We start from the raw sequence: 16,793 nt of genomic DNA, 5'->3' as shown, positions 1-16,793 counted from the left end.
GCAGATCTTGGTGGTATAGCAAATACTCTAGTGAGAGCCTTGAGGGTCGAGTCGTGGAGAAGGGTTCCATGTCAGTCAATCCTAAGGCCTAGAGAAATTCTGCTCTGAGCAGCAGTGCGAGCCTATCTCGTGTGGGTCAGCACCCCCTGGCCGAAAGGGAATCGGGTCAATATTCCCGAACCTGATGGCGGAGCTTGCCACCATTTAGGTGGTCAGAGCTGCGAAGCTATGGAGCCCGGAGACGCTGGCCAGAGCCCCGGGAAGAGTTGTCTTTTCTTTGTAAGGGGCGGGCTTCCTTGAAACCGATTGGCTAGGAGATAGGGACTGCGGCCTGTAGAGCACCGCGTCTGGAGTGGCGTCCGGTGTTGCACTGGCCAGCCCTTGAAAATCCAGGGGACCTGTGTAGACTCTCGCCACAGGTCGTACCCATAACCGCAGCAGGTCTCCAAGGTGAACAGCCTCTGGTTAATAGAAGAATGTAGGTAAGGGAAGTCGGCAAGCCAGATCCGTAACTTCGGCTGTCTAATAGGCTCTGAGGACTGAATCGGTCGGGCCGGGGCTGTTGAACTTGAGCCACTCCTATTCATTTACAGGGTTTTGAACCCAACTTCTGATCAAAATTACTCATTAACGTGCAAACTATGCATGTGGGATAAGGTGGATTTGGATATATATATATGTGTTACCTTTTGTTGAATATTTAGGTCCTGCCCAGAGGTGGACTACTGGAGTGAAAAACTATGCACCCCTGGTCTGTATTTCCCATAATCTACAATACCTACACGTTGGTACATTACCCTTGCTGGTAAGCGTATAATATGATCATCATCTGTACTGTTGCAAGTTTAGGTTGCAATCAAGATTCAGACCCTTCTGGTCATTTATTACATATGCCATGGATAAGCACACTGCTTGCAAACCTGACTATATAGCTACACATAGACAGGGAGACTTAACGTGCTGACAATATTTTGCTTAAGCTGTATGGATTGACAGCCTGACCTGCTTGCCTTGGTCAGCTGAGATACAATCAACAATTGCCTACTTGTCCGATATGGATATGGTCATTTAAAAAAGTCATTTTGTAAACATTAACCATGCCAATACTTGCCTGCACACCCTACCAAGGTTAGCCAGGCATACAATGAGTCAGTATATATTGGAAAGCTATCATTGTAACCCTGATATACAACTGACATAGCAACAATTGACCATGTATTACTTCCCCTATGCATTGACAGCTTACACTGCCCTGGACTTGAGATACAATCAACAACTGACAATATTTGGGATATGCTTATCTAAATTTACATCAACAATTGATCATGTATTACTTCCACTGTGCATTGACAGTTTACACGCTGCCCTGGACCATGCAAGATCTTGTACATAGCCATTTCTATAGGCAGGTTTCATGTACACCACAGGTCACTAGCCCTGGAGGCACAACAACGATATTGGAGCACGTGAAAATGAAATATGACCCACAGAGTGCTAGTATTCCTTACAAAGCATGGGTTTGAATGACGCGCCAAAGATTCACAGAGGATGATAATAGTTTGTTTGTCCTCCACCGCACTTGACTGACTCTCTATGCAGATCACTTTTATCAACCTTTTAACCTTGGTGCACCCTATACCTTCTTGTTTCCAGCATGTACCTAAATATTAAACTTGAACCATGACATAACAACTCCAAGTTACTAAGACAGTGCACACTGGTATTTCAGTATCTTTACCTTTGGTAAAGTGTTTCCTGTAAAAATCATCTCAGTATCTTTACCTTTTGCAATGTGAATTCCCTGACATTCCAATCTTGCTGTTCAGTAGATGATGTCATTGTTACTTGAACGTCACCATACATCACTGGCTTGTGGTCTTCTGGCCAATACTGGTCACATTTGACCTACAAAAGAACATAGGAAGAAACATTGAAATACCATCTAATTCAAGTTCTATTCCAAACATTTTTAAAGCAGCGTAAAAATGTTTTGTTATGATGTAATGGATTTAGAATTTGATCCAGAGATAACCTTTGATCCGACAATCACAACATTATGCCTTATACATTTGAAAAACTATTATCAAGCACGAACCACATGGTTTTATTTAAGAAAGAATGAGGTCCACCGTTTGCAGGTATTTAAAAACAGGGGCGTGTATGGGGGAAAGCATGTATGTAAATGTATGTGAGGATGGCAACTGCAAGTTGGAAGAGAAGTTGAGTTTCTCCCTAAAATGTGATGCGATCAAGCAAAATAAGTCTGATGTCGATCAAAATCAAAATTCAGTTTTTAATCTCACTACATCAGCTGTTCTCCGAGCTTTATTTTGCTGAAAACCCCATCCTAATTAGATTTATGATTCCAGAGTTATGGCCATTTTAGTGTTGCTCAGAACAATAAAATACAAAGGAAGTTGAATTAATTATTATTATTGGTTTTATCTCAAAAACAATATTCCCGACATCCGACTCATTCTGCTTGATTTCATCACAAATATCTATGTAAATATCCCAAATGTGCTGATAATTACTCCAATTACCAAGATAAAAGGTCTTGATTTCATGCAATTAAGCTACTTGCACGGTTCCGCCATTATGCACTATGTGGGGAGAGCCTCGAACTGGCAGCATACATGAAAGGAAGAATTATGTACCCTTACACAGAACGTTATGACTAGTTCAATTCCCATTCATGTATGCTGCCAGTTCGAGGCTCTCCCCGCACATAGTAGTGCATAATAATGCGGAACCGTGCAAGTAGCTTAATAGGAGAGTGTTTCTTCCTTACCCCTTTAAGGGATCTGGAATGAGCGTTTTGAGCGTTTCTACAGTATTTTTTGTGGGACATGAGAGCACATCAGACATATTGCATTCTGAATACGAAGAATGTGTTTCTGATATCAAATAATTTTTGAAATTCACGATATAATACAAATTTTATGACAAATTATTAAAATCAATTGAAAATTTTGACCTGGTGTTTTGGAAAAAAAATCCATATCTTCAATAAGAAAGGTCACAATTTTCAATGGATCGTCGGCGTTTCATCCGACCTACATACACTTTAGGTAGAAATCATCAGATTGATATAGTTTACTTCGAGTACTAGTAAATATCAAAAATATTAATTTTTAATCATTTGCCATAAAATGTGTATTACATTGCAAATTTCAAAAAATCAAAATTATTTGATATCAGAAGGACATTCTTCATATTCAGAATGCAATTCGATATGTCTGATGTGCTCCAATGTCCCACAATAAATACTGTCCAAACGTTCATACCACACCCCTTAAGTCTACCGTATGCGGTTAATTTCTGTACCACTTTCTCAAATTAGCTGAATCAGCAAACTACAGTTATATGCTTCATATAGTTCTATGTTTTCAATAAGTTAACATTTTTTGCTTACTTTTCCTTTCTCCACTAATTGTGTAACCATGACGACGGTTGCTACGTTATGCTCCCATATCATCTTCCATGTATCGTCTGTTGTTCCTGGCAGCGGGCCTTGGCACGCTATAAACTCTCTTGGTGAATTAAATCCCTGCATGAACAATTAGCAAAAGTTAAGTTTCTTTCTTGAAATATATAAACTATAAAAATATATAATGGGCTATTCCATTTGAATCCACACTACCCCTGTGGAACATTTTGGAAATATCGTCCTCAGGAGGATTACGTTTTTTCAACTGTAATTGGTCGGGGTTAATCATTTTGAAACCCATACTCCACCTGTATTATGATTTTATCTACATCTTCCACAACAGGAGTAAGTATTTCAAAAAGAAGTTACCCAAATGTCTATTCTATTCAAAACTCATACTCCCCCTGTGGATGATATTTCCAAAATCTTCCACAGGGGTAGTGTGGATTTTAAATGGAATAGCCCAATACTGATGTTAACACTATGGCAACAGGCAGAGGATGTTGTGGTAATATTTTTAATTTGCCACTTAACTTAATTTTAATGTAGCAAGTACTCCCGTAGCTCAAGGTATTAGATTTCTTTCAGGTATTCACGTATGACATTTTATTGAAAATATATAAATAGAAACACTAGATTGTATAGCGCACCACCTTAATTTGCAGCATGATACTTCCTGTAACGTTAGATTCTTCACCAGTTATGTACATACTTTAATTGATAAAAGGTGATTGGCCATAACAAACTTTATGCAAAGGGCTGCTATTCCAGTTGAGATCCTTACACCCCCTATGGAAGACATGACATTAATCTTCCACACAGGGAGTGTGAAATTCAAATGGGGTTATCTGAATGGGTGATTCCATTTGAAATCTATACCCCCTGTATGGGAGATTCTTAAACACTTACTGCAATCTTATTGCTTCTTACCCGTGTGATATGACACAATATAACATGACTCAGCATGTGTGCATCGACGCGATAGGCTACGCATCTTCGCTATTTGAACCAATCGGACGAGCGTCGTGTAGGGAAAGAGTGGACTGGTTTTTAAGCCCTGGGTAATTCCTTGTAAAATGTAGGATTTAATTTGATTAAAATTTGGTATACTTGTGTTTTTTTTATTTGAATTGAAGCGTTTAAGAATGAGAATAAATTAATGGACATCATTATTTTGACATAAAACAACTCGGCTTGGCCTCATTGTTTTACTTTAAATAATGATGTCACCTGTGTTATATGAGACGATAGATGTACAACAACGGCTAAAAACAATACCTTTATTTTCTAATTAATGTCAGGTCTTACATAGGTGTATAGATTTCAACTAGAGAAGCCCAAAGCTGATTCAAGTGCAAACCAGGTTTCAAATATGGGACTCTCATGTGTCAAAAAATCCTCTGTCAACCATGCTAGTCAAGTATTTTACTAATTACATTTGGTACAGAAGTCCCCCAATACCAACCATGAAAGAAGACATCATATTTCACATCATATACCAAACAAAATCAGACACACACAAAAAATCAGTTAGATAAGAATGAAACAGGATACGGAATATGGATGTCAGATGAATGCCCAGAAACTAGGAGCCTGATGGGATGAATGGCTGAAAATGTATGCCCAAAATAGGCTGATTTTACGGTAAACCAAGGGTTTGGAGCTCCCAAATCCACCCCTTGGGCATGCCACCAACCACAAGAACTTAAGAATACAAATTTGAAATGTATCTCCTACTATTACACAGCCTCTGCTCAGAGAATTTATAGTCATTTCCATATTTCAAGAAAATATTTTATCAAGAAACTTACAGGAATATAGTTAGCATTGATGTAATCAGACCCTTCATCATCATCTATTGAACTTAGCTTCACTCTGGTTTTATCATCTGAAATCAAGAAATAAAGCAATGCACATTACATATAATTTACTTCCACATCCACTTGTCACATAAAATTAAACCCCTTAGAACTGTTGCATATCTTACAGCATGTCTGATTGGTTCATTACATGATATGATCATCTGAGTAACCAATCAAAATAGAGCTTTTAGATCTCTTAACACTTTTAAGCTTAATCCCCTTAACTCTCTCCATGTGGGTGTCAAACGCAGACGACAAGTTAAAAAAAAATTTAATTCAAAAAATTCGGAATTGTACATTTTGATGACCATCTATGGAATGAGCATGAAAAATGCATTAAAATGAGTACAAACAAGCTTAGTATTGGTCTAGTGGTTCTTGAGATTTTTTCATGTTGAAGCCTATGGCTAGCATGCAGGGCATTAAGCTCTACTAGCCATTCTTACCATATCTCTGATTGGCTCGATATATGATATAAGCCTCTTTACAGCTAATCAAAACAGTTCTTACATGGCTAATAATTTGGCTGGTACTTGTAGTGCTCATGGGGTTAAGTTCACCAACATTTAAAAGCAATTAGTTGAACTATTACAGGCACGCCAAATTTGTATAAAATTAATATTTAAAGCTTTATGTGATCATATCTGAAACATATCTTTCTGAGGAAACTGGAAAATACCAAACTTAATTTTTATTGGCATTCAGAACAGAAAAATAATATTTTATTAATACTTTAAATGTATAAGTTGCAACCTTTCACAGAAACTTAACATGAATCACACACAAAAAGTAATAAGGTCCATAAAGATGGTCTCGGAAACATGAAGCAAAGACCTGTGTTATATGATTTCTTTTCTTTTTGCCCTAATTTTTTTTTCTAATTTATTGCAATTTGTACCAAATTCTTAATGAACTTTGCATCCAAATTGTTCACTTTAAAAAAAAAATCAAAGCACCTTAAAAGGTGTCCAAAATGGAGCAAAGTGAATTTCAGGAGAGGTAATTTTGGGTATTTACTGGATGCTTTGGGGAAGGGGTTAGATTTCTGACTGGGGAATTTTGGGGATAGGCAAAAACATGTTTGCTTATCCTCATCCGAACCATCCAAATCTTGAAATTCTGGAAAGTTTTACTGTACTAAAAGAGATTGTTCCTTTAGAAAAACTTTTTTTTATCTTTTAGAATATTTGACATTATGGAAAGTTTTCTAATTATTATTTAGCTAATTATTTAGGCCCACAAATGTTTTGCCTATGACCTTTAGAAAACAAAATTTTAAAAATAGGGAAAGGACAAGCAAATATTATTTTCTTGGCCTTATTGAATAGTCATAACCTCATTAATAAAAACGCGATGCATGCGATCCAATTACATTTAGTTATTTGTGAAAACGCGAATGCAAATCGAGGTCATTAATATTTCACAATTGACCACAAAATGCGTAATTGTTCCAATGTCGCACACAATTGACCGGCGTTTGCGTGTTGTTGTGCTGGCTGCTGTATTTGGATTGCGCGCTACCATATTTGCGCAGATTGCGGTTGTCCTGTTTTAGCCTGATCGATTTTTGGAAAGGGAAGATGTAAAAATCATCTATTTTTATAAACTTTTGAGCAAAATTTTGTGTTATTTTGTAAGGTGAAGAGATTAAAGTGACGGTTATGAATGAGGTTAATAACTTTGAATCGGTAATATATCGGGCATTGTGAAAAATCTAAACATTTTGCTTTGGACCTCGGAATATCCCTCGGTTCTAAAGGCAAAATGTTCAGAGTTTTCACAATGCCCTCCAAATAACTAATGCGTAGTTATTAACCTCTAACCGGTACTTACATGGGAGTATGTTGGTGTATCTATTCTTACTGACATTGTCTGCTAATACTGCTGCATTGCAATTCTTTTTGTTACCAACTTTTCTTATTGTCTGAAAAAAAAAGATGAAAAACAATGAAAGAAAAGCAAGTTCAGTAAGGTTAATCTCAATATTAATATTCTCAATGGAATAACATTTTATAATTAACATATCTAAATACTGTAGAGTTCCCTCTTTAAGCATGCATCTAAATGAGGTTTTTTTTTGACGAAGAGATGAAAACCACACGCCATCCACAAAAACATAATATGTAGTTTGAACAGCTATATTAGTGATAGATGTGGCTGTACAAACATGTATTATTGTAAGACCAACCCAAGGTAATGTTTTTGAGGAGGGTGTCTGCCTTTCATCTTTTAGATGGAATTCTATGGGAGAAATATGTCACGTTAAACAGATAGTCCAGGAGCAAGATCCCACAGGGGGCCTAAATAAGGACTTGGTTCATCCCCCACTACATACAAGGTTTGACACCATAGGTAGTTAGTATGGGCCCTCTAGATCACTGCTAGGTAGGTAGTGGACTCAAATTGTGGTATCACTTTTTTTTTACAGGTCATTTTATGTATGGACGTATAATCGCATAAAATCACCAAAAATAGGACAAAATTAAGGGGTAGGGGAAATATAAACTCCAAGAACTCAACTTTTACTCATAATAATGAATTTATTTTGGTATGAATATGTAGCTAATTGATTGTTCTAACTGCCTAGTATTATTTGAAAGCAAACCTAGGTTTCATTTGATCATGATTTGAAGTGGCCAGTCCATACACTAGTGAAAAATCAGATTTTTCACAACAATGCGTAGGGTGGGTGTTTTTGTGACATTGGCTTCAAATTTTACTATTGTGTCAATTTCTATTTTCAAAATTAATTAAGTTTTCATTTTTTAATTTTGTTTTTAATATCAAGCATATCTAGGCAAACTTTGATGTTCTGGTTCAAATATTTATGTATGTGCATGTTTGCTTGCATGTTGGTTTGTGTTGTGTGGGTTTGGGGTAGGTGGGGTGGGTATGTGGGGGTGGGTGCGGGGTGTGTATATAGGGTTCAGGGTTGGGGTGTTTTACATGTCTTAATATGTCACTCGGCTGAACTATATAAGTTCTATTAACAAAATTTGTTTGGTAAGTTGCCATTCATGTAATATTTTGAATATTTATATGTGTGGGGTGAGATCAACCGCTGTTTGTCAGGAAAATAGACTGAAAATGTAAAAAAATAGTTACTTTTCCACATGTAGCAGCGTGTGTATATAACAATATTAAGGGGTAGGGGAAATATAAACCATCATAACTCAACTTCAACTCATGATAATGAATTCATTTTGGAATTAATATGTAGCTAATTGATTGTTCAAACGTGTTAGTATTATTTTAAAGCAAAGCAAACATTAATTGTCAGGTAGATAGCCATAAAATGTGAGAAAAGGTTACTTTTCTATGTATAACCATGTCAAATATGGCATTATTAAGGGTAGGGAAATAAAACCACCATAACTCAACCTTTACTCATAATAATGAATTCATTTTGGTATCAACATGTAGCTAATTGATTGCTCTAACTTTCCAGTATTATTTTTAACAGAAAAACCATAAGATAGACATAAAATATGATAAAAATGTTAATTTTCCAATGTGTAACAGCGTAAAATTTGACAATATTAAAGGTTAGGGGACGTACAAACCAACGTAACTCGACATTTATTCATTATAATTCATTCATTTTGGCATTAATATATAGCTATTTGGTTGTTGTAATCTTTTAAAGCAAAATAACCATTAATTGTTAGCTGGAAAGACATAAAATGTTTAAAAATGTCAATTTTTCATGTGTAGTACCGTAAAATATGACAATATTAAGGTGTAGGGGACATTCAAATCACCAAAACTCAAGTTGTACTGATGAAAATGAATTCATTTTGGTAACAATATGTAGTTAATTGATAGTTCTAACTTTCTAGTATTATTTAAAAGCAATTAAACCATTAGTTGTGAGGTAGATAGACATAAAATGTACGAACATGTTAATATTCCATGTCTATCAGCGTAAAATATGACAATATTAAGGGGTAAGGGGACATACAAATCACCAAAACATAGGTTTCACTGACGAAAATGAATTCCATTTTGATATCAATATGTAGCTATTTGATTGTTCTCATTTTCAGGCATTATTTTAAAAGCAATTAAACCATTAGTTGTCAGGTAGTTAAACATACAATATGAGAAAAATGTTGATATTCCATGTCTAACAGCGTAAAATATGACAATATTAAGGGTAAGGGGACATACAAACCACCCAAACTCAAGTTTTACTGATGAAAATTAATTCATTTTGGTATCAATATGTAGCTATTTGATTGTTCTCATTTTCTGGCATTATTTTAAAAGCAATTAAACCATTAGTTGTCAGGTAGTTAAACATACAATATGAGAAAAATGTTGATATTCCATGTCTAACAGCGTAAAATATGACAATATTAAGGGGTAAGGGGACATACAAACCACCCAAACTCAAGTTTTACTGATGAAAATTAATTCATTTTGGTATCAATATGTAGCTATTTGATAGTTCTAACTTTCTAGTATTATTTTAAAAGCAATTAAGTCATTAGTTGTCTGGTAGATAGACATAAAATGTATGAAAATGTTAATATTCAATGTCTAACAGCGTAAAATATGACAATATTAAGGGTAAGGGGATACAAATCACCAAAACACAAGTTTCACTGACGAAAATGAATTCCATTTTGGTATCAATATGTAGCTATTTGATTGTTCTCATTTTCTGGCATTATTTTAAAAGCAATTAAGTTTCCCACGAGGGGTTGAAGGTCATATAACTGGGCCAATACTAAAAAATGATCCTATCATGTTGTAATGTTGTAATCTCAAATTGTTCCTCTCATCGCTAAGAATTTAAAAGAAGACAATTGTCATAGTTCTACGAAGCTTAGTTCAGGGGTTATAACGTCGAATATATCAAAAATATCACAAATAAAGGTCAAATTTTAAAAATGGTCCAATTGCACCAATTAACATAAGAAACCTCAATCGTATACTACATTCAAATTTTGGTGCAACGATTTGTATTCCCGTGTTCCCCTTCACAGTTAATGCAGCCAAAGTTGAGTTATGGTAATATTTCCCCTACCCTTAATATTACCATATTTGACACTGTTACACATGTTAGTTTTTTCTCACATTTCCTTTGTATCTACATAACAACTAATGATACTAGAACGTTAGATGAATTCATTATCACGAGTAAAAGTTGAGTTATGGGAGTTTATATTTCCCTACCCCTTGATATTGTCATATTTAGGGACCGTTCACAAACACTTGTAAGGGGGGCTGATGCAAAAGGGGGGTCTGAAAATGTTGGTCCTCCTAGGGGGGGCTGAAAAAATGACCAAAAATTTTCCTGGAAAAATTGAGTTTATATGATTTTCTATGGGGTTGACCCATAATTTTCATGTCAAAAGGGGAGGGGGCTTAAATTTTGAGGTCTGTAAAGGGGGGCCGAAATTTTTTTGCGATGTAATTTTTTTGCATCAGGCCCCTCTCCCTTACAAGTGTTTGTGAACGGTCCCTTCTGACAGTTTCTGTGTATCTACCTGACAACTAATGATCGCTTTGTTTATAGAAAGTTAGAACAGCCAATCAGATACATTCTGATACCAAGATGAATTCATTTTCATGAGTAAAAATTGATTTATGGCAGTTATAACTTTCCCCTACCCCTTAATATTGTCATTTTACGCTGTTAGACAAAGAACATTTACCTTTTCCTCACAGTTTCTGTATATCTGCCTGACAAATAATGGTCGCTTTGCTTTATAATAATACTAGAAAGTTAGAACAACCAATTAGATACATTTTGATACCAAGATGAATTCATTTTCATGAGTAAAAGTTGAGTTATGGCAGTTATAAATTTCCCCTACCCCTTAATATTGTCATTTTACGCTGTTAGACATAGAAAATTTACCTTTTCCTCACAGTTTCTGTATATCTGCCTGACAAATAATGGTCGCTTTGCTTTATAATAATACTAGAAAGTTAGAACAACCAATTAGATACATTTTGATACCAAGATGAATTCATTCTCATGAGTAAATGTTGAGTTATGGCAGTTTATATGTCCTCTACCCCTTAATATTGTCATATTTAAGCTGTTAGACATAGAATATTTACCTTTTCCTCACAGTTACTGTGTATCTACCTGACAACTAATGATTGCTTTGCTTTGAAATAATACTAGAAAGTTAGAACAATCACCTAAATACATTTTGATACCAAGATGAATTCATTCTCATGAGTAAATGTAGAGTTATGGCAGTTTATATGTCCTCTACCCCTTAATATTGTCATATTTAAGCTGTTAGACATAGAATATTTACCTTTTCCTCACAGTTACTGTGTATCTACCTGACAACTAATGATTGCTTTGCTTTGAAATAATACTAGAAAGTTAGAACAATCACTTAAATACATTTTGATACCAAGATGAATTCATTCTCATGAGTAAATGTTGAGTTATGGCAGTTTATATGTCCTCTACCCCTTAATATTGTCATATTTAAGCTGTTAGACATAGAATATTTACCTTTTCCTCACAGTTACTGTGTATCTACCTGACAACTAATGATCGCTTTGCTTTGAAATAATACTAGAAAGTTAGAACAATCACCTAAATACATTTTGATACCAAGATGAATTCATTTTCATGAGTAAAAGTTGAGTTGTGGCAGTTTATATTTCCCCTACCCCTTAATATTGTCATATTTATTTATGCTGTTAGATATAGAATAGTTAGCTTTTCCTCACAAATACTGTGTATCTACCTGACAAATAATGGTCGCTTTGCTTTAAAATAATACTAGAAAGTTAGAACAATCACTTAGATACATTTTGATACCAAGATGAATTCATTTTCATGAGTAAAAGTTGAGTCATGGCAGTTACAAATTTCCCCTACCCCTTAATATTGTCATTTTATGCTGTTAGACATAGAAAATTTAACTTTTCCTCACAGTTTCTGTATATCTGCCTGACAAATAATGGTCGCTTTGCTTTAAAATAATACTAGAAAGCTAGACCAATAACTTGGGTATATTTTGATACCAAGATGAATTCAATTTCATGAGTAAAAGTTGAGTTATGGCAGTTTACATTTCCCCTACCCCGTAATATTGTCATCTTCACGCTGTTAGGCATAGAAAAGTTACCTTTTCCTCACAGTTTCTGTATATCTGTCTGACAACTAATGGTTGCTTTGCTTTAAAATGATACTAGAAAGTTAGAACAATCACTTAGATACATTTTGATACCAAGATGAATTCATTTTCATGAGTAAAAGTTGAGTTATGGCAGTTTATGTTTCCCCTACCCCTTAATATTGTCATATTTACGCTGTTAGACATAGAAAACGTACCCTTTTCTCACAGTTTCTGTGTATCTACCTGACAACTAATGGTCGCTTTGCTTTAAAATAATACTAAAAAGTTAGAACAATCAATTAGATATATTGAATTGAATTAAATAGAATTAATACCAAGATGAAGTCAATATCATGAGTAAAATATTGAGTTCTGATGATTTATTTTCCCCTACCCCTTAATATTTTTCTATGTTAATGCTGATATACGAAGGAAACCAACATCAGTTTTTGTTGGGTTTTTTGGGTTTTTTTAAACATTTTTTTGTGTTTTTCCCAGTGGTTACTCACGTCCTACACATAAATATTCAAAATATTACATCAATGGAAACTTAACGGATTTTGTAAATGGAAGTTGGTGCAGTGTAGTGACATATTAAGACATGTACACACACATTCATCCCCTTCCCCCACACATACCCTATGTACACCCAGCACCCACACACACCTCGTCCCACAGACACCCCAACGAACTCATACATATTATAATGATTGGAACTGTTACAATAATGTTTCCCTTGATATGCTTAACATTAAAAACAAAATAAAACATTAAAATTTAAATTAAAACATTAAAAATGGAAACTGAATCAATTTTGAAAATATAAAGTGCTATAGTTGTGAGATTTGAGGCCAATGTCAAACTTTACACATATGGTTTTAAAAAATCAGATTACCACTCATTTATGGACTATATACTTCCAAATATGCTCAAATGAAACCTGTTTTTGTTTAAAAATAATACTAGAAAGTTAGGAAAATCATTTAGCTACATATTGATACCAAAATGAATTCAAAATCATGAGTAAAAGTTGAGTTCTTGGAGTTTATATCTCCCCTACCCCTTAATTTTGTCCTATTTTTTGTGATTTTATGCGATTATACGTCCATACATAAAATGACCTGTAAAAAAAAAGTGATACCACAATTTGAGTCCACTACCTACCTAGCAGTGATCTAGAGGGTCCATACTAACTACCTATGGTGTCAAACCTTGTATGTAGTGGGGGATGAACGAAGTCATTTTTTTGAGGTTGCTGCTCCTGTACTAAGAGATGGAGGCTGAGATCTACCAAAAATTTACGACTGTCTTCTAGAAACGCCATAATCACCCAAGCCTTGATAAGATTTGATAATGAATGTTACTACTGTCTGATGATGGCAACAGACTGTTTCCAAAAAGCTTTTTTGGGTCACCCACAACCCGTGCGAGTATTCACCATTCTGAAAATAATCAGAGAGTGTATGACAGGAGTAGTGTACCAGATTCTTAACCACATGAGAACTACCTGCCTATTGGTTAAATGAATATTGTATCCAATTTTGAACCAATCAAGGAGGGTATTAATAAGATCATCTGCAAATGCAAGTTTGACCATAAATAGTTTCAAGCCTAGTCATAATTGGCAATTGAAATGAGCATTTCAAGCTATCAACCAATCAGAAATGCTGTAAGATGACCAGTAGTGTCCAGGAGGTTATGCATCTGGAAATGTTTCATCTCAATTTCCTCTGACAACTTCAATATCTTCTATTGCTGAAATACAATACAGTATTGCTTAGATTAGGAAAAACTATTTGAACTTTTGGTGCCACTACAAAATTGAATCAAGGCAATTGATGTTGAAAGAAAGGTCTTGACTTTTGATAAAGAAGCCCAAAATAGCTTGATTTTTGACCTGCATATGTTTTTTGGTCCAATTTCACCCTTCTAAAATTATATTCCTATTATGATAACCACTAAGTGACAGGAAATACCATTGAATTTAGGAGAAGTACTCAGCTTTCCTGTGCTTAATTGCCACAGGCTGTGACATTTTGAAAATTTGTGAAATATTATTACTTTTGAAATCACAAACAGCTGGTTTTAGCCTTTTAGCAGTAGTATTCAGACAGATGGGTACTCACAAGCCATACTGGTAGTAAAAGTTTGGGTCTTAAACTTTTTGACTGTTTAATATTTAAAAAAAGAGAAAAAAAAGAGTAAAACACAAAGATTAATTTAATATACTGACTTTTGTGGAGTTGTGTTCACTTGTGTTACATCTTATATTTTGTGAAAAAGTGACAATGATGTTAGTTATGTTTTTACACCAGCCCCTTTTCAGTTCCCCCAAGAACTTCCCAGAGTACATGTCCCCTTTTCTCCTAGCTCCGCACCTGCCAAAAATGCAGCAAAATTCAACTCAAGATCGCTGCCATAGCCTGATCTAGTGGATTAGATAATGTCACATTGTGTCAAGTGTAAATCTTACCTCATATTCTTGTGAGAGCCCATAGTGACTGTGTGCATTCATGGTGTGATAATCTTACCTCATATTCTTGTGAGAAGCCATAGTGACTGTGTGCATTCATGGTGTGATAATCTTACCTCATATTCTTGTGAGAGCCCATAGTGACTGTGTGCATTCATGGTGTGATAATCTTACCTCATATTCTTGTGAGAAGCCATAGTGACTGTGTGCATTCATGGTGTGATAATCTTACCTCATATTCTTGTGAGAAGCCATAGTGACTGTGTGCATTCATGGTGTGATAATCTTACCTCATATTCTTGTGAGAGCCCATAGTGACTGTGTGCATTCATGGTATGATAATCTTACCTCATATTCTTGTGAGAAGCCATAGTGACTGTGTGCATTCATGGTGTGATAATCTTACCTCATATTCTTGTGAGAAGCCATAGTGACTGTGTGCATTCATGGTGTGATAATCTTACCTCATATTCTTGTGAGAAGCCATAGTGACTGTGTGCATTCATGGTGTGATAATCTTACCTCATATTCTTGTGAGAAGCCATAGTGACTGTGTGCATTCATGGTGTGATAATCTTACCTCATATTCTTGTGAGAAGCCATAGTGACTGTGTGCATTCATGGTGTGATAATCTTACCTCATATTCTTGTGAGAGCCCATAGTGACTGTGTGCATTCATGGTGTGATAATCTTACCTCATATTCTTGTGAGAAGCCATAGTGACTGTGTGCATTCATGGTGTGATAATCTTACCTCATATTCTTGTGAGAAGCCATAGTGACTGTGTGCATTCATGGTGTGATAATCTTACCTCATATTCTTGTGAGAAGCCATAGTGACTGTGTGCATTCATGGTGTGATAATCTTACCTCATATTCTTGTGAGAAGCCATAGTGACTGTGTGCATTCATGGTGTGATAATCTTACCTCATATTCTTGTGAGAAGCCATAGTGACTGTGTGCATTCATGGTGTGATAATCTTACCTCATATTCTTGTGAGAAGCCATAGTGACTGTGTGCATTCATGGTGTGATAATCTTACCTCATATTCTTGTGAGAACCCATAGTGACTGTGTGCATTCATGGTGTGATAATCTTACCTCATATTCTTGTGAGAAGCCATAGTGACTGTGTGCATTCATGGTGTGATAATCTTACCTCATATTCTTGTGAGAAGCCATAGTGACTGTGTGCATTCATGGTGTGATAATCTTACCTCATATTCTTGTGAGAAGCCATAGTGACTGTGTGCATTCATGGTGTGATAATCTTACCTCATATTCTTGTGAGAAGCCATAGTGACTGTGTGCATTCATGGTGTGATAATCTTACCTCATATTCTTGTGAGAAGCCATAGTGACTGTGTGCATTCATGGTGTGATAATCTTACCTCATATTCTTGTGAGAAGCCATAGTGACTGTGTGCATTCATGGTGTGATAATCTTACCTCATATTCTTGTGAGAACCCATAGTGACTGTGTGCATTCATGGTGTGATAATCTTACCTCATATTCTTGTGAGAAGCCATAGTGACTGTGTGCATTCATGGTGTGATAATCTTACCTCATATTCTTGTGAGAAGCCATAGCGACTGTGTGCATTCATGGTGTGATAATCTTACCTCATATTCTTGTGAGAAGCCATAGCGACTGTGTGCATTCATGGTGTGATAATCTTACCTCATATTCTTGTGAGAAGCCATAGCGACTGTGTGCATTCATGGTGTGATAATCTTACCTCATATTCTTGTGAGAAGCCATAGCGACTGTGTGCATTCATGGTGTGATAATCTTACCTCATATTCTTGTGAGAAGCCATAGCGACTGTGTGCATTCATGGTGTGATAATCTTACCTCATATTCTTGTGAGAAGCCAAAGCAACTGTGTGCATTCATGGTGTGATAATCTTACCTCATATTCTTGTG

General features: G+C 35.5%; 1 protein-coding gene across 1 annotated transcript in view; it reads right to left on the bottom strand.

The window, feature by feature from the left end:
• Positions 1-16,793, bottom strand: part of LOC140165895 (tyrosine-protein phosphatase 10D-like) — an 86,344-nt gene that overhangs the window by 17,994 nt on the left and 51,557 nt on the right. Inside the window, exons 15-18 of the mRNA XM_072189240.1 lie at positions 7,126-7,216; positions 5,242-5,318; positions 3,416-3,550; positions 1,783-1,905 (exon numbers count right to left, since the gene is read on the bottom strand). Of these exons, the coding sequence (XP_072045341.1) occupies positions 1,783-1,905; positions 3,416-3,550; positions 5,242-5,318; positions 7,126-7,216 (426 nt within the window). The remainder of the gene's footprint in view (positions 1-1,782; positions 1,906-3,415; positions 3,551-5,241; positions 5,319-7,125; positions 7,217-16,793) is intronic.

Source organism: Amphiura filiformis, chromosome 12 (assembly GCF_039555335.1).
Source record: "Amphiura filiformis chromosome 12, Afil_fr2py, whole genome shotgun sequence".
In the NCBI taxonomy this organism is placed as follows: Eukaryota; Metazoa; Echinodermata; class Ophiuroidea; order Amphilepidida; family Amphiuridae; genus Amphiura; species Amphiura filiformis.
This window is presented reverse-complemented; position numbering and strand designations above follow the sequence as displayed.